The sequence below is a fragment of the Symphalangus syndactylus genome, chromosome 14, assembly GCF_028878055.3.
Source record: "Symphalangus syndactylus isolate Jambi chromosome 14, NHGRI_mSymSyn1-v2.1_pri, whole genome shotgun sequence".
Lineage (NCBI taxonomy): Eukaryota > Metazoa > Chordata > Mammalia > Primates > Hylobatidae > Symphalangus > Symphalangus syndactylus.
In genome coordinates this window covers 92,205,033-92,227,471 of record NC_072436.2, presented here as the reverse complement: position 1 = coordinate 92,227,471, position 22,439 = coordinate 92,205,033, and the positions used below count along the sequence as shown (strand labels likewise).

Genomic DNA, 22,439 nt, shown 5'->3' with positions numbered 1-22,439 from the left:
ACCTAAAAGACACGTGCACTTGTATGGTCATTGCTATGCTATTCACAATAATGAAGACATGGAATCAACCTGGGTGCCTGGATTGGATAAAGAAAATGCGGTACATATATACAATATAATTCTATGCAGCCATAAAAAATCATGTCTTTTGCAGCAACATGGATGGAGCTGGAAGCCATAATCTTAAGTGAATTAATTCAGGATTAAAAAACCAAATACTGCATCTTCTCACTTATAAGAGGGAGCTAAACACTGGGAACATATGAACATAAACATGGGAACAACAGGCACTGCAGAATACTAGAGGGGGCAGGGAAGGAGGGAGGCATGGGCTGAAAACTACCTATTGAGTATTATGCTCACTTCCTGGATGCAATATACTCATGTAACAAACTGGTACATGTACCCCCTTTATCTAAAATAAAAGTTGAATCAAAAAAATAATGGTTGTCCACAGAGGAGGTCTACAGAAAAAAAAACAACAAAACAGTGGTTTCTTCATAGTTACAAACGCCTGTGATTGTCTCTTATTTCTTCTCTCCTCATATTCACTGCCCTGATGGCATTCTCATGACAGTCCATCTTTGTTTTCATAGAGAATGAAATTTGCATCTTCTCTGATGGGACAATGAATTGTTTCTACACAGTTCATGCATATTCTATGAAAGAAGTATCATGCTGCTGACACATTATTACAAGGTTTATCAACTGCATTCATTAAGCATTTGGACATTATAGAAAAGGACAGGCTCAGAAGGGACTAATTCCAAAAGGCTACTTGAAGTCAGATCAAGTTTCCCTGAGGGCAGTGGGGTGCAAGGCCGCAACCAGAAAAGATATATGACATTTGCCTATTTTCCTTTTCATAAGTTTCAAATAGACTTATATTGTAATAGCGATTTGTAAAACATCAGAAAATTGAATTGTCACACACAGAAAGCAGGTAAAACATGAATGTATAGCTCAATGATTTCTCACAGAATGATCACCTACGTACCCATTAGTCAGGTCAATAAATGAAAATAAGCCACACCTCCTCCCCGCCCTTGCCAAGAAAAAAGAAAAATGGGAAAAGAGAGCAGGCTGTGAGGGCCTCAACCTTTACTGATGAGGAAGGATAAATGAGGCAATTCAAATTGACATTTCTATGTATTATTCTTCTACAATACTTATGAGACAAAGTATTCCTTTGTAGGAATACTTTTACTTTCCTCGCAGGAATACTTTGTCTCTTTCACCTACTGGAATAAAAATCCCTGAACTAAAATTTTCACATGCCAGTAATTTCAGAAGGGATGTGATTTCTTTGCCAAAAAATGTGGGTATCCAGAATCAGCTTTATCATAAACCAGTATCTCTGTCATTTTCCTAATTGGTCTCTCACCAGCTTTGCTCACCTCCAAACCATCCTCTACCTTGCTGCAAAGTGGTATTTTATAAAAGCAAATTTGAGTCATCTTGCTTAAAAGTCTTCATGGCTCCCCATCCTCTAAACAACCAGGCCTGGCACTCAGACCATCATGGCCCACATCTCCTTGGCTTCCTCTTCTGACTCATCTTCTTCCACGTGTCCTTGTTTCAATTTTTCTGAGTTTCACCTACTATCACTTGCCTTTGTGTCTTCACATGAGCTATTCTATCTTCTTTGCCTGCTTTTTCTCACTCTGTCTAGACAACTCCTGCCTGTTCTTCAAGACTCAGCATAAATCACTTCCCTCAGGAAGCCTTCCATAATCCCTGCTGCCATTAACAAACTCTTCTTCAGTGCTCCCAGAACACTCTGTTCTGTTCTCACATCTGTCATAACATTTGCTGTGTTGGACTTAAATATTGGCTCTCTTGTGTGTTGCCCCCATACAGCTGTCTGTCACTTATCTGTGTACCTTCAGGCTTTCACACAGTATTTGAAACATAGTAAGTGCTCAGTTAATGTTTTGGAAGCTCAGTTAATGGTGCATGACTCTGTGAATACAGCAAATGTTTTGTCTTTTCAGCTACCCCAAAAGCCTCAGGTGGAGCTGAATCTCCTATATGCAAGGTACAAATAATACATACTGGTTGATTAATTATAAATAATTCATTTTGGTTGATTCCAAACAAAGACAGCAGCATCTGGTGTCACTCTCTCAGTGCCTTATCTAATTAACTGAATGGAGCCCACTTCCTTAGGCTGCAATAATAACCCTTTAGGGCAGTGTTGTTCCAACTGTGAGTTGTGTGACCCATTGGTGGGTCATGAAAACAATAGAGTGCATCAAGGCTGGCATTAAAAATAAAAAAAGCACAAAATAAAACAGAGTAAAATAAGAAAATATCAGCATATTACATATTAAAAGTTAAGTATCACTCTGCTTTATTTCTGTTACATATGTGACATGTACTGGGTTGCAATACAAAAGTATTTGTTACTATGCATCTCAGTCAAAAAAGTCTGGAAAACAGTACTCTGAGGAAAGAATGAAATTCTCCCACCGTGTCCCCCATCCTGGACTGAACAGAATCAGATACCCACCACTGGATGCAAACCATGCAGGCGCTCATTCCCTTTCTGTTCCCATACTAAGCTTATCTTTAGCTGTAATTCTGTTCTGAAATGGAAGATGCTCGTCTACTAGGAGAGAAATAGTTTTGAAAACTTTCTGTAGTATTTTGTGTCCATTTTTAAATTAAAGATTAAAACATTAGGTAAATTTTGCCCTCCTGAGGCTTCTTCCTCCACTTAAAAAAATGATGCTTTCTGATAAGGATTAGAACAAATCCTTTGAGATGCCAGTTTTGTACTCCATTCTGCAAATGCTAAAATGGCCTCTAATTCAGTTTACCCAGAATTGGCTACAAAGGTCTTCTAGCTGCAGGGTGAATCAATTATTTGGTGGCAGTTTCCACAAGGAAACAGAACAGTTTGTTTTCTTCTTATCTATTTGAAAGTGACCCCATGTTTATGGAGCTGGCCAAGAAGGCAGGGAGTGAAGGGGAGTGGAGCTGTCTACTCATTGACTATTTTGAAATCTGAATTTCTGCCACAGCTTGGGTAGGCTTTACCTTTTGGTTTTTACTTACTCTTTTGTTGGCAAGTTTCTAAAAGCACAGCAGTGGCTGGGGTAAGTCAACGTGGCCTCCAGGAGATTGGCAAATGTTTCTCTTGATGGCAATTTTTTTAGAGAATAGGATGACGTGGCAATTAGCCTCTGAATGGACTCTAGGCCATAGCTCGGCAGGGCCTGCAATTTGGTGGAAGAAATATCCCTGAACAATAAAGGGGAGAAATGCTTTTTATTTATTTGATACATTTTTTTTTTTTTTTTTGAGACGGAGTCTTGCTCTGTCGCCCAGGCTGGAGTGCAGTGGCACGATCTCGGCTCACTGCAAGCTCCGCCTCCCGGGTTCACGCCATTCTCCTGCCTCAGCCTCCCGAGTAGCTGGGACTACAGGCGCCCACCACCACGCCCGGCTAAGAGACGGGGATTTCACCGTGTTAGCCAGGATGGTCTCGATCTCCTGACCTCGTGATTCGCCCGCCTCGGCCCCTCAAAGTGCTGGGATTACAGGCATGAGCCACCGCGCCCGGCCATATTTTATATATTTTATTCAGAGAATGAAACCTCCCCTCAACAATATTATCATTATAGGCTCTGAGGAATCTTTTCTCCATCTTGGTTTCCCCTTAATTCTCCATTTCAATTACTCTCACTAAGATCTGAATTCAGAAAAGCGATTCTGTATTTTTTCTCATGTGCGCCTCATTATTCTTTTCAAGGTTAAGTATAACTTCTTGCACTTACCATACATTTATTAGCATTTCTCTCTCTCTCCCCTCTTCCAACTCCTTTTCCCCACCCTCTCTCTTCCTCCACTTCTCTCCACTTAGCAGAAGTGAAATAACCACTTGCTTTATGAGACAGCCAGCACATGCAGTTACATCAACTTTTGTGCTCTACCCCAGGGGAAATTATTCAGGGCTTCAGATGCCTCAGTCTTTGATTGATTAAGCCCTGCAGGAGAGGTTATCATGAAGCATAGCCTGGTTACTTACTAAGAGCTGCTGTGTGGCATTAGCCATCATCTACCTAGGAAGCAGAATGCACGTTCTCTAATGCAAACTTGATTCATCTGTTCAAAGCAAGCAAACACTTAGCCTTGCAAGCCGAACTGTGTGAAAAGCTCAGGCTTTGTCAACAGGGTCCTGAACTCTGGTTTTACTAGACTTGAGGCAATGTCCAAGAAAATTCCAAACACATTAAGTGTTAGGAGAAAAGAGTCCATGGGAATTAAACAATTCTGCTCAACTCCTAAGTGGCTGCTGCTGATGCCTCAGAAAAGTTTTCCAGCAGCACAGCTCCCCCCAGCAATCATTCCCAAGACTTGGTGTTCAGCACATGGGAGGGGACCAATAGGTGATTGATGGAAGATGAACTTGATGACATGGAATGATGATGGTGTAGGCCCTCAGTGGAAAAATTAAGGCAGCAAAATTTGTCTCAGGGGCTTCAGACTTTCCTGCTTTTGTGTCCCTGTTGATTTAGGTAACCAGGGTTCTCATTCTGCTTTATAGGATTTTTATCTCAGACATGTTAGTGATTGAGCTCTTTGAAGATCTGGTGGCTTTTTTGTTTGTCTTTCGAGTGGGTACATTTAAAATTAGGTTCTTAGAAATGGTAAGGCCTCATTACAAGGGAGTGAACCTCTGATAGTGGGTTTTCAGTCTTAGTAACAGACTAGTGGGAGAAATACTTTTTGAGTAAGGGTGTGGAGTGGATGCTTTTAGATACGATTCAAATCCTAGGGGTATAATGAGAACAACCCCTTGGGAAGGAAGAGACCTAGGTCTGGTGCTAGTGTTTTGGACATGAGAGTGTAGGGGTCTGTAGTGCCCACAGTCACTTCTGAGGAGCTAACCAAGCAGCTCTTCAAGCAAATACTGTCATGCAGGGGTCTTGGGGACACAGTGGGTTGGTTGTGTTTTGCACCTGAGCCAGAGGCAGCTCTCTTTGTTTGCCTAGTGACCAAGTAGATGGCCAGCTTGCTGTAACAGCTCTGCCTACAGGATGTGCTAAACTGGAGAGTATTCAGCCAACCTACAAGATTCGGAGTCTGGTATGCTTTGCATATGAGACATGCAGAAAAAGACCCCTAGGATAAGGTTGCCAGAAGTTGAGAGCAGAGAGAGCAGTGGGCAGGAGCCACAAGGTAGTGGAAATCATAAGTAAGCAGAAGTTATGGGGTTGAGTGGATATTGGAGGGAGTTAGGATTGACAATGACAGAAGTTAGGAAGCAGAAAGATGTAGGAATTTTAGTGGTGGGAGTTAGGAAGTAGAGTCAGAGGTCGATAATGGCAGGACTTATGAAGTAGACAGAGTGAGAACTGGACAGTGGCAGGAGCTAGGAAATAGGTGAAATCAGGAGTTGACAGTGGGAGCTAGGAACTAGCACAGTCAGGGCTCAACAGTGGCAGGAATGGGAAGTAGAGAGTCAAAAGTGGATAGCAGGAAGGAGTTAGGAAATAGAGAGTGAGGGGCTGATAGGGGCAGGAGCTAGGAAGTAGACAGACTTTGGGTTTTATAATGGTGGAAACAGAAATTAGACAGAGCCATGAGTTGATCTTGGCAGGATCTACAGTATGAAGAAAAACCAGGACAGCTCATTTCCTTCCCTTGCCCAAAACCCCAAAGCCTCCCCATCTCACTTAAAAAAAGACAAAGCCCATATAAGTGACTACAGGCCCCGCCATGATCCAGCTCTCTGTCACGTCTCTGTCCTTATATTCTGTGATTCCCTTCTTTGCTCACTCTGCCATATTGGCCTCCTTGCTGTTCTTCAAATACACAAAGCAAGATTCTGTCTCAGGCCTTTGCTTTTGCTGTTCCCCCTCCTGGAACACTTTTCCTGCAGATAATCACGTAACTTGCTCTCTTAGTTCCTTTAGGTGTTCATTCAAACAACACTTTTTCAGGATAGTCTTCCCTCACCATCCCCTTTAAAATAGTAATTCCCCCTCTCCAGAACTCCTTTCCCCCCAACCAAATGAGTTTCCTCCTCTACAACTAACAGCATTTGGACGACTACATATTTTATTTACTTATTCGATCCTTGTCTGTCTTCCCCATCCTATGAAGGCAGAAGTGTTTGTCTCTTCTTATTCTCTGCCATTTCTCTGATGCCTAATCCAGTGACTACCACATAGTATGGGTTCATAAGAGTTAGTGAATAAACGGATGAATAAACAGACAAATGAACTGGGTTACCCTGCTCACCGTTTTTCTAGAACTTTTCTCATTGTAAAATGACATGCCTGTTTATTGCTTTGCGTTTGTTGTTGTCTCCCTTATATGACTGTCATCTCGTTAAGGGCAAGGACCAGGGCTATTTTACTTACTACTGTCTGTTCACCACGGTGCCTGGTACACAGGATAGGTTCAATCAATGTTTGTTGGATAAATAACATCTGCTAGAGTAGGGCGTCGTGGACTGCCGCCTGTATGATGGGATAACTGGTCGCCCTGTGTGAGAGCAGCACAGTATCTGGAACTCTGTTGCATTTCTCCCTGAAGCCTGACTGCAGTTTCAGCTCTCTGCAGGATGTTGGATGTTTCATGTTGGATGTTTCAGGCTTTGTCAGATTCAATGTTCTATTCCTCCTAACTTTCCCATGTATCTTTTTTTTTTTTTTTTTTTAAATACTTTAAGTTCTAGGGTACATGTGCAAAACGTGCAGGTTTGTTACATAGGTATACATATGCCATGTTGGTTTGCTGCACCCATCAACTTGTCATTTACATTAGGTATTTCTCCTAATGCTATCCCTCCCCGAGCTGCCCACCCCCTGACAGGCCCTGGTGTGTGATGTTCCCCTCCCTGTGTCCATGTGTTCTCATTGATCACCTCCCACTTATGAGTGAGAACATGCGGTGTTTAGTTTTCCGTCCTTGTGATAGTTTGCTGAGAATGATGCTTTCCAGCTTCATCCATGTCCCTGCAAAGGACGTGAACTCATCCTTTTTTATGGCTGCATAGTATTTCATGGTGTATATGTGCCACATTTTCTTTATCCAGTCTATTATTGATGGACATTTGGGTTGGCTCCAAGTCTTTGCTATTGTGAATAGTTCCGCAATAAACATATGTGTGCGTATGTCTTTATAGTAGCATGATCCTTCAGTAGTATTATCCTTTGGGTATATACCCAGTAATAGGATCGCTGGGTCAAATGGTATTTCTAGTTCTAGATCCTTGAGGAAACACCACACTGTCTTCCACAATGATTGAACTAATTTACACTCCCACCAACAGTGTAAAAGTGTTCCTATTTCTCCACATCCTCTCCAGCATCTGTTGTGTCCTGACTTTTTAATGATTGCCATTCTAACTGGCATGAGATGGTATCTCATTGTGGTTTTTATTTGCATTTCTCTCATGACCAGTGATGATGAGCATTTTTTCACGTCTGTTGGCTGAACAAATGTCTTCTTTTGAGAAGTGTCTGTTCATATGCTTTGCCAATTTTTTGATGGGTTTGTTTTTTTCTTGTAAATTTGTTTAAGTTCTTTGTAGATTCTGGATATTAGCCCTTTGTCAGATGGATAGATTACAAAAATTTTCTCCCATTCTCTAGGTTGCCTGTTTACTCTGCTGATAGTTTCTTTTGCTGTGCAGAAGCTCTTTAATTAGATATCATTTGTCAATTTTGGCTTTTGTTGCCATTGCTTTTGGTGTTTTAGTCATGAAGTCTTTGCCCATGCCTATGTCCTGAATGGTATTGCCTAGGTTTTCTTCTAGGTTTTTATGTTTTTAGGTCTTACATTTAAGTCTTTAATCCATCTTGAGTTAATTTTTGTATACGGTTTAAGGAAGGGATCCAGTTTCGGCTTTCTGCATATGGCTAGCGAGTTTTCCCAACACCATTTATTAAATGGGGAATGCCATTTGTTTGTGTCCTCTTTTATTTTGTTGAGCAGTGGTTTGTAGTTCTCCTTGAAGAGATCTTTCACATCCCTTGTAAGTTGGATTCCCAGGTATTTTATTCTCTTTGTAGTAATTGTGAATGGGAGTTCACTCATGATTTGGCTCTCTGTTTGTTACTTATTGGTGAATAGGAATGCTTGTGATTTTTGCACATTGATTTTGTATCCTGAGACTTCGCTGAAGTTGCTTATCAGCTTAATGAGATTTTGGGTGGAGACGATGGGGTTTTCTAAATATACAATGATGTCATCTGCAAACAGAGACAATTTGGCTTCCTCTTTTCTTGAATACCCTTTATTTCTTTCTCTTGCCTGATTGCCCTGGCCAGAACTTCCAAAACTATGTTGAATTGGAGTGGTGAGAGAGGGCATCCTTGTTTTGTGCCAGTTTTCAAAGGGAATGCTTCCAGTTTTTGCCCATTCAGTATGATATTGGCTGTGGGTTTGTCATAGATAGCTCTTATTATTTTGAGATACATTCCATAAGTCCCTAGTTTATTGAGTGTTTTTAGCATGAAGGGCTGTTGAATTTTGTCGAAGGCCTTTTCTGCATCTATTGAGATAATCATGTGTTTTTTGTCATTGGTTCTGTTTATGTGATGGATTACATTTATTGATTTGCATATGTTGAACCAGCCTTGCATCCCAGGGATGAAGCCAACTTGATCATGGTGGATAAGCTTTTTGATGTGCTGCTGGATTTGGTTTGCCAATATTTTATTGAGGATTTTTGCATCGATGTTCATCAGGGATATTGGCTTAAAATTCCCTTTTTTTGTGGTGTACTCTGCCAGGTTTTGGTATCAGGATGATGCTGGCCTCATAAAATGAGTTAGGGAGGATTCCCTCTCTTTCTGTTGATTGGAATAGTTTCAGAAGGAATGGTACCAGCTCCTCTTTGTACTTCTGGTAGAATTCGGCTGTGAATCTGCCTGGTCCTGGACTCTTTTTGGTTGGTAGGCTATTAACTATTGCCCCAATTTCAGGACCTGTTATTGGCCTATTCAGAGATTCGACTTCTTCCTGGTTTAGTCTTGGGAGGGTGTATGTATCCAGGAATTTATCCATTTCTTCTGGATTTTCTAGTTTATCTGCATAGAGGTGTTTATAGTATTCTCTGATGGTAGTTTGTATTTCTGTGGGATCAGTGGTGATATCCCCTTTATCATTTTTTATTGCGTCTATTTGATTCTTCTCTCTTTTCTTCTTTATTAGTCTTGCTAGCAGTCTATCTATTTTGTTGATCGATTAAAAAAACCAGCTCCTGGATTCATTGATTTTTTGAAGGGTTTTTTATGTCTCTATCTCCTTCAGTTCTGCTCTGATCTTAGTTATTTCTTGCCTTCTGCTAGCTTTTGAATGTGTTTGCTCTTGCTTCTCTAGTTCTTTTAATTGTGATGTTAGGGTGTCGATTTTAGATCTTTCCTGCCTTTCCTTGTGGGCATTTAGTGCTATGAATTTCCCTCTACACACTGCTTTAAATGTGTCCTGGAGATTCTACTACATTGTGTCTTTGTTCTCATTGGTTGCAAAGAACATCTTTATTTTTGCCTTCATTTCGTTATGTACCCAGTAGTCATTCAGGAGCAGGTTGTTCAGTTTCTATGTAGTTGTGCGGTTTTGAGTGAGTTTCTTAATCCTGAGTTCTAATTTGATTGCACTGTGGTCTGAGAGACAGTTTGTTGTGATTTCTATTCTTTTACATTTGCTGAGGAGTGTTTTCCTTCCAATTATGTTGTCAATTTTAGAATAAATGCGATGTGGTGCTGAGAAGATTGTATATTCTGTTGATTTGGGGTGGAGAGTTCTGTAGATGTCTATTAGATCTGCTTGGTCCATAGCTGAGTTCAAGTCCTGGATATCCTTGTTAATTTTGTGTCTCACTGATCTGCCTAGTATTGACAGTTGGATGTTAAAGTCTCCCATTATTATTGTGTGGGAGTCTAAGTCTCTTTGTAGGTCTCTAAGAACTTGCTTTATGAATCTGGATGCTCCTGTGTTGGGTGCATATATATTTAGGAGAATTAGCTCTTCTTATTGAATTGATCCCTTTACCATTATGTAATGGCCTTCTTTGTCCCTTTTGATCTTTGTTGGTTTAAAGTCTATTTTATCAGAGGCTAGGATTGCAACCCCTGATTTTTTTTTTGCTTTCCCTTTGCTTGGTAGATCTTCCTCCAGCCCTTTAGTTTGAGCCTTTGTATGTCTTTGCATGTGAGATGGGTCTCCTGAATACAGCACACTGATGGGTCTTGACTTGTTATCCAATTTGCCAGTTTGTGTCTTTTATTTGGGGCATTTAGCCCATTTACATTTAAGATTAATATTGTTATGTGTGAATTTGATTCTGTCATTATGATGCTAGCTGGTTATTTTGCCTGTTAGTTGATGTAGTTTCTTCATAGCGTCGATGGCCTTTACAATTTGGTATGTTTTTGCAGTGGCTGGTACTGGTTGTTCCTTTCCATGTTTAGTGCTTCCTTTAGGAGGTCTTGTATGGCAGGCCTGGTGGTGACAAAATCTCTCAGCATTTGCTTGTCTGTAAAGGATTTTATTTCTCCTTCACTTAAGAAGCTTAATTTGGCTGGATATGAAATTCTGGGTTGAAAATTCTTTTCTTTAAGAATGTTGAATGTTGGCCCCCACTCTCTTCTGGCTTGTATGGTTTCTTCTGAGAGATCAGCTGTTAGTCTGATGGGCTTCCCTTTGTGGGTAACCCAACCTTTCTCTCTGGCTGCCCTTAACATTTTTTCCTTCCTTTCAACTTTGGTGAATTTGACAATTGTGTGTCTTGGGATGGCTCTTCTGGAGGATTATCTCTGTGGTATTCTCTGTATTTCCTGAATTTGAATGTTGGCCTGCCTTGCTAGGTTGGGGAAGTTCTGGATAATATCCAGGAGTGTTTTCTAACTTGGTTCCATTCTCCCCATCACTTTCAGGTACACCAATCAAACGTAGATATGGTCTTTTAACATAGTCCCATATTTCTTGGAGGCTTTGTTCGTTCGTTTTCACTTTTTTTTCTCTAATCTTGTCTTCTTGCTTTATTTCATTAATTTGATCTTCAATGACTGATATCGTTTCTTCCACTTGATCTAATTGGTTATTGAAGCTTGTGTATGCTTCAGGAAGGTCTCATGCTGTGTTTTTCAGTTCCGTCAGGTCAATTATGTTCTTTCCTACACTGATTATTCTTGTTAGTCATTAGCCTAACCGTTTTTCAGGGTTTTTAGCTTCCTTGTGATGAGTTAGAACATGCTCCTTTGGCTTGGAGAAGTTTGTTATTTCCCACCTTCTGAAGCCTACTTCTGTCAACTCGTCAAACTCATTCTCCGACCAGTTTTGTTCCCTTGCTGGTGAGGAGTGGTGATCCTTTGGAGGAGAAGCGACGTTCTGGTTTTTGGAATTTTCAGCCTTTCTGCTCTGGTTTCTCCCCATCTTTGTGGTTTTATCTACCTTTGGTCATTGATGTTGGTGAGCTACAGATGGGGTTTTGGTATGGTTGCCCTTTTTGTTGATGTTGATGCTATTCCTTTCTGTTTGTGAGTTTTCCTTCTAACAGTCAGGCCCGTCAGCTGCAGGTCTGTTGGAGTTTGCTGGAGATCCAGTCCGGACACTGTTTGCCTGGATATCACCAGCAGAGGCTGCAGAACAGCAAGTATTGCTGACTGATCCTTCCTCTGGAAGCTTTGTCCCAGAGGGGCACCTGCCAGATGCCGACCAGAGCTCTCCTGTGTGAGGTGTTTGTCAGCTCCTACTGGGATGTGTCTCCCAGTCAAGCTACATGGGGGTCAGGGACCCCTTGAGGAGGCAGTCTGTCTGTTGTCAGAGCTTGAATGCTGTGCTGGGAGTACCACTGCTCTCTTCAGAGCTGTCAGACAGGGACGTTTAAGTCTGCAGAAGCTATGCCCACAGCTGCCCCTTCCCCTAGGTGCTCTTTCCCAGAGAAATGAGGGTTTTCTCTATAATTCCCTGACTATGGCTGCTGCCTTTGTTCAGATATGTCCTGCCCACAGAGGTGGAATCTAGAGAGGCAGTCAGCCTTGCTGAGCTGCATTGGGCTCCACCAAGTTCGAGCTTCCTGGCAGCTTTGTTTACACTGTGTGCATAAAACCACCTACTCAAGCCTCAGCAATGGTGGATATCCCTCCCCCCACCAAGCTCCAGCATCTCAGGTCTGTCTTAGACTGCTGTGCTACCAGCAAGAACTTCAAGCCAATGGATCTTAGCTTGCTAGGCTCTGTGAGCATGGGACCCACCGAGCCAGGCACAGGAGGGAATCTCCTGGTCTGCTGGTCGTGAAGACCATGGGAAAAGCACAGTGTTTGGTCAGGAGTGTACCGTTCCTCCAGGTACAGTCTCTCACAGCTTCCCTTGCCTAGGAAAGGGAAATCCCTGGACCCCTTGTGCTTCCTGGATGAGGTGACGCCCTGCCCTGCTTCAGCTGGCCCTCTGTGGGCTGCACCCACTGTCCAGCCACTCCCAATGAGATGAACCAGGTACCTCAGTTGGAAATGCAGAAATCACCCATCTTCTGCATCGATCTCGCTGGGAGCTGCAGACCGGAGCTGTTCCTGTTTGGCCGTCTTGTAAACAATTTCCCATGTATCCTTTAAACCCCCTTTAACTGAGAGAGCCTGGCCCTAATCCTTGCACCCTCAGAGAGTCTGACAGCAGCTCAGCCCTGTCCAGCCAAGTGCCAGGGGCATGCCAGATCTTTGGCCTTAGATTCCCATGAGTGGATTCCAGGTGGGTAGCCAGCCTGTTTGCCAGCACATGAGGCCATCCCCCATATTTGGTGTTACAGGTTGAATTGTATCCTCCAGCTAAAATTCGTATCTTGAGGTTCCCAGTACCTCAGACCTTATTGGTAGATAGGGTCTTTACAGAGGTAATGAAGTTAAAATGAGGTTATTAGGGAGGGCTCTAATCCAATATGACTGCTATTATTATTAAAAGGGGCAATTTGGAGATACACACACACACACACATGCACACACATACACAGTGTACCATGTGAAGATTGGAGTTATGCTGCCACAACCAGAAAGAACTTGCACAAGCTAGGAGAGGCCTGGAGTAGATGCTTTCTTCACAGCCCTCAGAGGGAGCCAACCCCTGCTGACACCTTGATTTTGGACATCTAGCTTCCAGAACCATAAGACAAAATTTCTGTTGTCTAAGCCTCTGGGTTTGGGGTACTTTATTATGGCAGCTATGATACACTTTGTCTTTCCAACAGCAGCCTTTCCAGGTGTAGAGGCTGATGTCTCACATACCAGCTTGGGGATGATGTCGAGGGACACCCTAAGCAGTCCTGTTGGGGTACACTGGGCAGGAAGGGGAGGCAGCACCATTCTACTCACAAGATTTTCGGCCCTGTGGCCCCACGGAAGGCTCCATTGTGCATCTTCTCCAGATGTACGTTTTCCTTTAGCTCCCTGTGGGGAAGGACATTTTCCTTAGTGGAGTTTGTATCTCATGTGTAAGCATTCATAGCTGCATATACACATGTTTAGACTAACCTATGTGCATGATGTATAGGGTTAGAAGGGGGGAAAAGCGTAATTGGAGGGAGAGTGGGAAAAAGACATGCTAGTTCTTCATGAAATTATGAAATTGCTGGCATGTGTGTTGGCCACACCTTTTTTCTTCCATTCCCCCCCCTCACTTGGTAGAACTCTGTCCTACAGCTTAAAGTACTCACCCCCTCCTGTCTTGGAGTTATGAAAGTTTACCATCAGACAGCTGGGTAAGGATGAAAATGCTGCTTCAAGAGGCCAAGACTGAAGGGCTGAAGTGCACCCTACTCTTTGTTAGCCTCTCAGTCGTTGTGACCTTGGAGGTCTCAGAGTGTGCTAATAGTAATATAATGAAGTTTGCAAATACTTGAAAAAGTAGGGTCCGTTCAATGTTATCCCTTTTGTAGTGTAATTTGCATTCTTTTTCTTTCAGATGTGCATTTCTCATTGGGTGAGAAAGAGGAGGACTTACAGCCTCTGTAGAAAATTGCCCCATGAGGCTGTGCAGTGTAAATGATCAACGCCAGGTGTATGTGTGTGTCATGGAAAAAGTATTGAGGGCCACTACTCTCAAGGCTGTGGAAGAAGCCAAACACTGCTGTGGAAGTAGCTCCCTGAGGGCTCTGCTGCCTTGAGCTCAAAGTTGTTCAGGCTAAACTCCTTAGGAGCAGCACAATCTGGTCCTCCTAGGCAGCCTCCTTTCTGGGCCCTGACACTGGTATCTCTAAGCACAGGCCCTTTTTTGAGTAGTTGAGAGAGCTAGAAGAGGAATCCCTGGGCTCAAGTCTGCCAGCCTTCTTTTGAGCACTTCCTCTGTATAAGAGAATGGTTGTGACTCACAGAGCATCTGGAAAACCCTGGATGGTGGGAACAGTGTGCATCTATTGTTGATGTGACGATTTCAAGCGTGGGAACATGATTCTCTTACCACATTACAGTGTACACAGCCAAACAAACATACTAACACCCATTCCTTACCTTCATTGCCGTTTAAGAACTGCAAAAACCCCTGCATCTCACTCTCTGGGTGGCTGTTTTCGACATTTCTACTAAGCATTTTCTTTGGAAACCCTCAGCCCTTTCATCAGAATCCACCTGTCAGTCTCCCATCGTCCCATCCCCTGGGTGTATTTCTCCTTTCAAAGAGGTGAGATTGTCAGAATCAATTGCTGTTTAAAATCTAAATCAAAATAAATTTTTCTTCCTAAACCTCCATGGGTCTTCTTCCTGATTTGGTTTGTTTTAATTATGTTCAGTTATGGTTATAAATCATTGAAACTGGGCTCTGTGAGCAAATTATTCTTGTGTCAGCCCAGTCAGATTAATTGTTCAAATTTCATGACAGAGCATTTCACATGTTTTATTAAAACTCAGATCTTTCTGTATACTGATAACTCTGTATTATGCAACTTGGTCAAAAAATAAATCAATTTCCCACATTTTCCTGGGGGTCAATTTTGAGAATTCTCCCAATGACGTGACCTTGCAGGTGTGAGAAGCACAGGCAGGATGACCTTTTGAAGCACGGTGGAAGAACCCACAAGCTCCACCAGTTTTCCCAGCTGGGGTGCTGTGGAACAGTAGGGACTGACTCCTAGACCCCTCAGGTGCCTCAGGGCCACCTTCTGCGGCTGCCCCTGTCTCTCCTGTGCTGCCTTAGTAAGTCAGGTGTTTGTGAACTTTGCAGGACTTCAGTGTCATTGTGTTCTGAACAACTTTGGACAGGTCTATTTATGAGGAAGGGCTGAATGTATCGTTTGGAAATTTTGCTTGACAGTTTTGAAAACTGCTCCTCCCTTGTACTTAAACTCTTTAATGGGTGACCTTGCCCTTAGAAGAGAATTCAGACTCCTTTCCTGTGGCTGCTCAATCCTGCTCCATCTCCTTCATCTCCAGTCTCCCGCTTGCTAAAGACCCTCCAGCCATAGTGGCGTCCTCTAAATTCCTGAGACTTACGAACTTAGTTCCTTTTCCAACTCAGGACCTTTGCACATCTGCTCCCTCTTTCTGTAATGTGCTTCCCTCACTGTTGACACAGTGGAATCCTTGTCATCCTTCAGGCTCAGCCTAAATATCACGTCCTCAGTGAGGCCATCCTGGGTACCTTGCCTAAATTGGTCACCCCTCATACTCTCTCAGATCTCAGTAACAGGTTATTTCCTTCATAGTATATATTACCCTTGTAATAATTTTATCTATTATTTGCTTTTTTTTGTCTGTCTCTTCTGATAGAACAGAAACTTCATAAGGGCGGGGACTGTGACCTCTCTACCATCACAGACTCAGTACCTAACACAGTGCTTAGTATATCAGTGGTGCTTAATAAATGTTTGTTGAATGAAATTAAGTTTGTTCTTGGCAAACTGACTCATGTTCTTGATTTCCTCTTTCTTGCAACAGTGAGATACGGGGTATACAGAATGTTGACTAATTGAACTTTTCATAGTTCATGTCCATTTTGGCATCTCTGTAACAGCTGAAATGCTGCTGACCACCTGAAATCTTCCCTCCTAAATTTGTTTTTTCTGACCTCACACAGACATACTGTGTTGGTTTTCCTCCCATCTGTTTTATTTTGCTCTTGCTTCTCTTGCTCATCTTGTTTCCCTTTAATTTAATATTCAGTTCTTTTATTTTTCCCCCTGTTCAGGTGACCTCAGCCACACAGGACTTCAGCTATCCCCTCTATTCAGATGCCCCTGGCATTTGTGTCTCTAGCCCTGCCCTACCCCTTCCAGCCTTCCGTCCTTCCTGCTAACAGACGAACCTTCTTTAAGCACTCATCTCATACTTCCATCTCAGAACCTTCAATGGCTTCTCATTTTCTGGAGAAGAGAGTCTAAACTCTTTACTACGGCATCTAAGACCCTTCCTGTTTTGTCCCTAACTTGTATCTAGACAGTACTATTTGCTGGTCTATGAACACATCCTATACTTCCTCCTCTGGACCATTCTTCTGGCTGTCCTTGGCTTGGAAGGCATTTTTCCTCTCTTTTTGCCTAAGTTATGCCCAGCTCAAAGCCCACGTTTCTCAGAGGCTTTCCATACTTTCCTTTCCTCCTCCTTTGAAGTCCCAGAGGACTTTACCTCTCTCTGGGGAGGCTTCATGCTTTGCCTTCTGTTTCAGTTAGTACTCAATGTGCAGTTTATACACCATTTGGAGATGCTTCTTCCTATGCTGTAAGCTCCTGTAGGGTGACACTAGGACTTAATCATCTTCATTTCCCCTCAAAATATAGCATGTTTCTTCAAACACAGCTGATGCTTGGTAAACATTTGTAGAGTGAATAATGGAATGAGGCATCTGAGAGAACTGTGCCGGGAGATGATATAAATGCCTCTGATTTAAGTTTGTCAGAAATTAATTTAATTGGCCAGAGTGAACACTTCACTAACTTAAGGGTTTTTGTTAATGAACCTTTCATTAAGTCATCAAGTCAAAAAGAACATGAGAGCAAATTCACCCCATGATAGGAGAACAACTTTAAAAATTCTACAATTTCTTGAACACTTAGTATGTGCTACTATGCTGTGCTAAGCGCACAAAAGTATAATCTTGTTTAATTGTTTATTTATAATTAATTTTATTATATAGTATATAATAAATAAGCACCTACTATATGCCAGGTACAGCATTAAGTACTGGGGATATGAAATTTTCATAACAAGCCTATTAGTGGGTCCATTTTATGAATGAAGACACTGTGGCTTAGATCGGTTAAGTAACTTGCTTAAGGTCATACCAGCTGTTAAACAGTGGGACTGGAGTTTGAGTCCCACTCACTCCGAAGTCTATTCTTTTAGCCACCAAACTATATAGCACATATCAATATAATAGAGGCTTTGGTTAGAGATCTATAATTAAAAATAAATAGCATATTGTACAGAATTTTGCTACCCAACTTCAGAGTGTGCTACCCAACTTCAGACTGACAGCATCAGCATCTCCTGAAGCTTGTTAAAATTGCAAATTCTCAGGCCCTACCTAGATCCACTGAATCCAAGTTTCTGGAGGTAGGACCCAGAAATCTGTGTTTTAACAATCTGCAGGTTTTTCGTAGGTGTGTAAAAATTTGTGAAGCATTAGTATAGGTCACGGTTTATAAAACTTATTTATTTTAAAAGCCTTTTCTGTTTATTTTCCTTAATTTTGGCTTTAATTGAACTTTTCGTGTGCTCTTGATTTTTATTATGCACAAATTGTAGGGTGACTGTGACCTCACCCTGTACTTGCTATGGTTCAAATGTCCCCAGCCCCACAACTTTGTGAATATGCCAGTCTTTTAGAAGAGGATCCATAGAAGGAGAGAGGTTGAGAACAGTGAGGGAAACAGTAGCGATGCTCTTCTTGAGTTAAAGGCTGTTAACATCAAGAACCGGGTAGGGTGTGGTGAAAACACAAAGCTCCGTACCTTGTGGAAAATGAGCTTCCTCCCACATTAGCAGTACAGAGATAGGACTCTCTGAGTGGGTCTGTTATGGCTGATTAGACTGGTAAATGGTGGTGTTATCTGATTTCTCTGCAGTGGGGCCAGGGGAAGAATTTCTTTCTGAAATTCTGCTTCCTCTAACACACCATCAACCTGGGTGAGGGGGCTAGAGAGGGAGGCACTGAGTTGGAGGAGGCATAAGTAGGGTGTTGAATATTGCAGTAAACTGTCAACTTCAATGTATCCAGGCTGCATCTGTCTTTGAAATCAGGGTGCTCTGGGGTTTCTAGCCAGCCAGTTGCCTAGTAACATGCATGAAACACTGAGGGCTAGCCACTTGAAAGTTTATTTTTGCCCTGAGTTAGTTGCTGAATATTGAATGTGATCTTGTAGCCAGAGTAATATTTCATTTTTATTTGTGAGCTGGGGAAATAAGCAAATACTTACAGTAAAGTCAGTGTTGTCCCATTGAACGCATGACTTTGTACTTCTTCAAATCCATTCCCATATAGTTTGCTGAAGGAGGGAGGAGAGGGTTTAGGAATGGGAAGAAACTGAAACAGTTTGGAAACACATTTTTCCTCCTGTAACATATATTACTAAGATTATTACAGGCATTCATAATATCTACTTCTCCATCATCACCACCACCATCAATTTATTAAGTGTCTATTAAGTGCTAGATACTTCATCAGCCACTCTATGTATATTTTATGATTTAATACTCATCATCATTTCCATTATACCAACAAGAAACCTAAGCCTCAGTGTGGTTATGTAGCTTGCTTAATGTCAAAGGAAAACAGTGGCATAGCTGGGATCCAAGGCCAGAGCCGTTGAACACTTAAGCCTTTCCTCTGGTTTTACAGGGCTTTGTGGGCATATGGGTTTTCTGGGTGTTGAAAGCTGAGGGCAGAGGAAGCCTCCAGCACTGAGCCCACTTTTTTTTTTCTTGGATGAGTATGTGGTTTTGCTGATGTCAGATCTGGCTCCACAACCAAGAAGATTTCAATGTCTATAAACAGTTCTTTAAGACCATTAGTGGATAGTGAATCAATTTACTTGGGCATAACCAGCATTTTAAAAAACTACATAGAAAAAATAAAAAGTATTTGAGCATTTTGTAAGTAATTAGGGTATTACTGTTTATGTAATTTTATCCCACTATTTTTTATGGTATATACCTATAAATACACACACACACACACACACACACACACACATATATACTTCTACCCAGAATAAGACATAAGAGGATCCTTAGAACACAGTACAGGGAAACGTTTGAGCCACAAAGCAGTCTAGAGGGAATCAAGCAGCACTTCGTCATTTTGCAAAGAAGGAAATAGGCTCAGTGAGGGAAAGTGACTTGTCTACAGCCCACAACTGGCATAAATGGGACTAAGATATGCTTTGTCTGGGGCTACATCCAGCACATCAATTTTGCTGATTCTTTTTACTTTTCCTCTGCTGATATTCTCATGGCCTACCCATCCTCTTCCTGCAGGATTGTATTTCATGTCATGTTCTCAGTGGGGCCTTTACTGGCTGCCCTATTTAAAACACCAATTTCCTGTTTCCCCCCACTTTCCCTATACTCCTTCCCTGATTTGCTTTGCCTCCATTGCTTTATCATCATCTGACCCATGATTATATTTTACTTTTTTATTGTTTACCTCCTCCGTAAGAACATATCCTCCTGTATCTCGAACAGTGCGTGGCACCTGGGTGTATTACCGTAAATATATATTAAATAAATTGGATGACCAAATGGGAGTATGTAAGATGAATTTCTTACCATAAATCATAGAAAGCTACTGACTTAGATGGAAATATTTGTATAAATTCTTTGTGAATGATGATGTAAAACCTACATGAGAAAGGGCTGTGATGTGATGTAAAGTTAAGCTCCTTATATCTTCCAAGACCCTAACTTCCCTTTGCAGGGTTGCTGGAAGCTAGCTAGGGACAGGCTGTGGGGTGTGACTTGAGAAATGGTTCAGAAACATGCTTCACTTGTTCCTGCTCCAGGTAGCTGTTGTCTGCAAGGCCTCTCTAGTCTTTGTTAAACAAAATGAGCATGGAGCTTCACTTTGTAGGGTGTGTGTATGTGTGTAACATCAACAACATGTATGTACTCTGTGTGTATGTATGTATGGTCTCCTTCCACCAACCCATAACACATCTGAGACAAACCAATATATAAATAAAGGTGTGACTCATATTGAAGTATAATATTTAAACTCTGAAATGAGATTACAAGATAGTTCTTAAGTCTCCTCATTAGATTCAGTTCAAAGAGGGCAGGGGAGCATATTTAATTCATTTCTTAAACTCCTGGGGCCTCACAGAATGCCTGGTACCTAGCTCAGTCAATAGCCTGGGTAAAGCAGTGGCTTTGCCCTTCCCCGGGAAGGAGAGGCTTACATGGTTTCCCAGGCTCTCATATGCTTTCTTCTGAGATTCTTCGGAGTTTACAGCTTCACATACTAGCTCTCCCATATTGGATTACTGGATGCCACTTTCAATAGTTTTCATCCCCTTCTATATTGTAGAATCTGAAGCATGTTTCCGAACCATTTCTCAAGTTACACCCCACGGCCTGTCCCTGGCCAGCTTCCAGCAACCCTGCAAAGAGAAGCTAGGGTCTTGGCAGATACAAGGAGCTTAACTTTACATCACACCACAGGCCTTTCTCAAATAACTTATATTTCCATCTAAGTCAGTAGCCTTCAAACTTGTTTGGTTATGATTTATGGTAAGAAATTCATCTTACATATTCTCATTTGGTCATCCCATTCATTTAATGTATATTTACTGTAATACTCCCAGGTGCCAGGCACTGTTCTAGATACAGGAGGATATGTTTCTCTGGAGGAGGTAAACAATAAAAACATAAAATATAATCATGGGTCAGATGATGATAAAGCAATGGAGGCAAAGCCAATCAGCTTCACATACTAGCTCTCCCATGTTGGATTACTGGATGCCACTCTCAGTAGTTTTCTTCCCCTTCTATATTGTGGAATCTGAGAACATAGGTACAGGGTTGATGCCTGTTGCCTGGCATAATTATACACAACCTTGTTGCCTCCTTAGAAGCTCAATTTCACCAGAATTTTTTTAAATTTTACACCTAGGATATTAGTCTTTGGCAGTCTCCTGCCATTTTAGGCGTTGAATTCCTTTATAGCAGTCTCTTTTAGATAAGGGAATCACACTCTTTTTTCTGAACTTCCTTAAGTTTGATTTCTTAGACTCTCGCCCAGTATTTGTGAAAACTTTCTCCTCCATCCACTGAATTAGAATCACCTGGAGTTGCTTGTCAAAAATGCAGACTCAGACCTACTAAATCAGAAACTAATAGTGGTATCCAAAAATATGCACTTTTATAACAAGCTCTCCCAGTGAGCCTTCAGTATGCCAGTTTGAGAACCCTTGCTCTAGGGTATATCATAGGATGATACTGTTCTCATCATTCCCATGGGGCAAGTCAGATGGTCGTTGGCTTAGAATTGTGTCCAGAGTCTAGTCCCTGAATTGCTTTCTCTACCTTCTAAGTGATGATCGCACTACACGTGTAGTAGACGAAGAAAAGATAGCCCTTGCTTTGTTTTCACCAAAGCTGCCGACAGTTGTCTAGATGCCCATTACTCATCACAGCTGCATGCTGCCCTGATCCTTGTTTGATACATGTTAGGATTTTACGCTTTTCTGTTAGACTCACAGTGTCACAAGTGTACCCTTGTGGTTAAGTCTGCAGGCACTGAACCCAACTGCTTGAATCCCAGCTCTGCTGCTTACAATCTGAATTACTTTGGGCAACTTACTTACCCTCTCTGTACATTAGTTTCCTAATCTGAAAATATGATAATAGTATCAACCTCATAAAGCTATTGTAAGGACTAAAAATGTAAATATATGTTAAACATTTATAAGTAGGTTCTGGAATACAATAAATACTTAATGTGCTGGTCTTATTATTATTATTATTATATTTTTCAGTAACCTCCAGCCTTCTGACCAGGACAGAGGTAAAGGATCTCCCTTTCCATGCTCTGGGCAGGATTTCTGTGAAATACAGGCATCTTGTTTAATTAAACTATCATCCTTCTCCAATGAAGTAAGGGGTCTTTCTCTTCCTGGGCAGAGCAAATCAGGTCAGTGGCCTGGGCTGCCCCAAATGTACTCACATGCTGAAGGCTCTCAAACACCTTTGGTCTGTACTAGCATCGTGGACTTTTTTGCCTTTAGACATCTTCCATGTCTTTTTTTTTTTTTTTTTTTTTTTTTTTTTTTTTTTTTTCTGAGTAGTGTCAGTCCTGCTCGTCTCAACTTTCTGAACAACACGGCCCACTGTTTCAGTTGCTCTTGTCTCTTTTCTTACTGGTCACACACAATAGAATGTGCTGCCTTGTTGTGATTAAAAGAGAAGCTTCCTTACTTTGGAGAAATTACAAATGTGAGTGGGAGACCTCATGCTGTCAGTCTTGCACAATGCTTTTAATGCCCTTAAAAAAACATCTGG

At 41.8% G+C, this 22,439-nt stretch overlaps 1 protein-coding gene across 1 annotated transcript in view; it reads right to left on the bottom strand.

The window, feature by feature from the left end:
- Window positions 1–22,439, bottom strand: part of LHCGR (luteinizing hormone/choriogonadotropin receptor) — a 60,902-nt gene that overhangs the window by 5,600 nt on the left and 32,863 nt on the right. The window contains exons 7-9 of the mRNA XM_055241841.1: window positions 18,359–18,427; window positions 13,326–13,400; window positions 3,061–3,246 (exon numbers count right to left, since the gene is read on the bottom strand). Of these exons, the coding sequence (XP_055097816.1) occupies window positions 3,061–3,246; window positions 13,326–13,400; window positions 18,359–18,427 (330 nt within the window). The remainder of the gene's footprint in view (window positions 1–3,060; window positions 3,247–13,325; window positions 13,401–18,358; window positions 18,428–22,439) is intronic.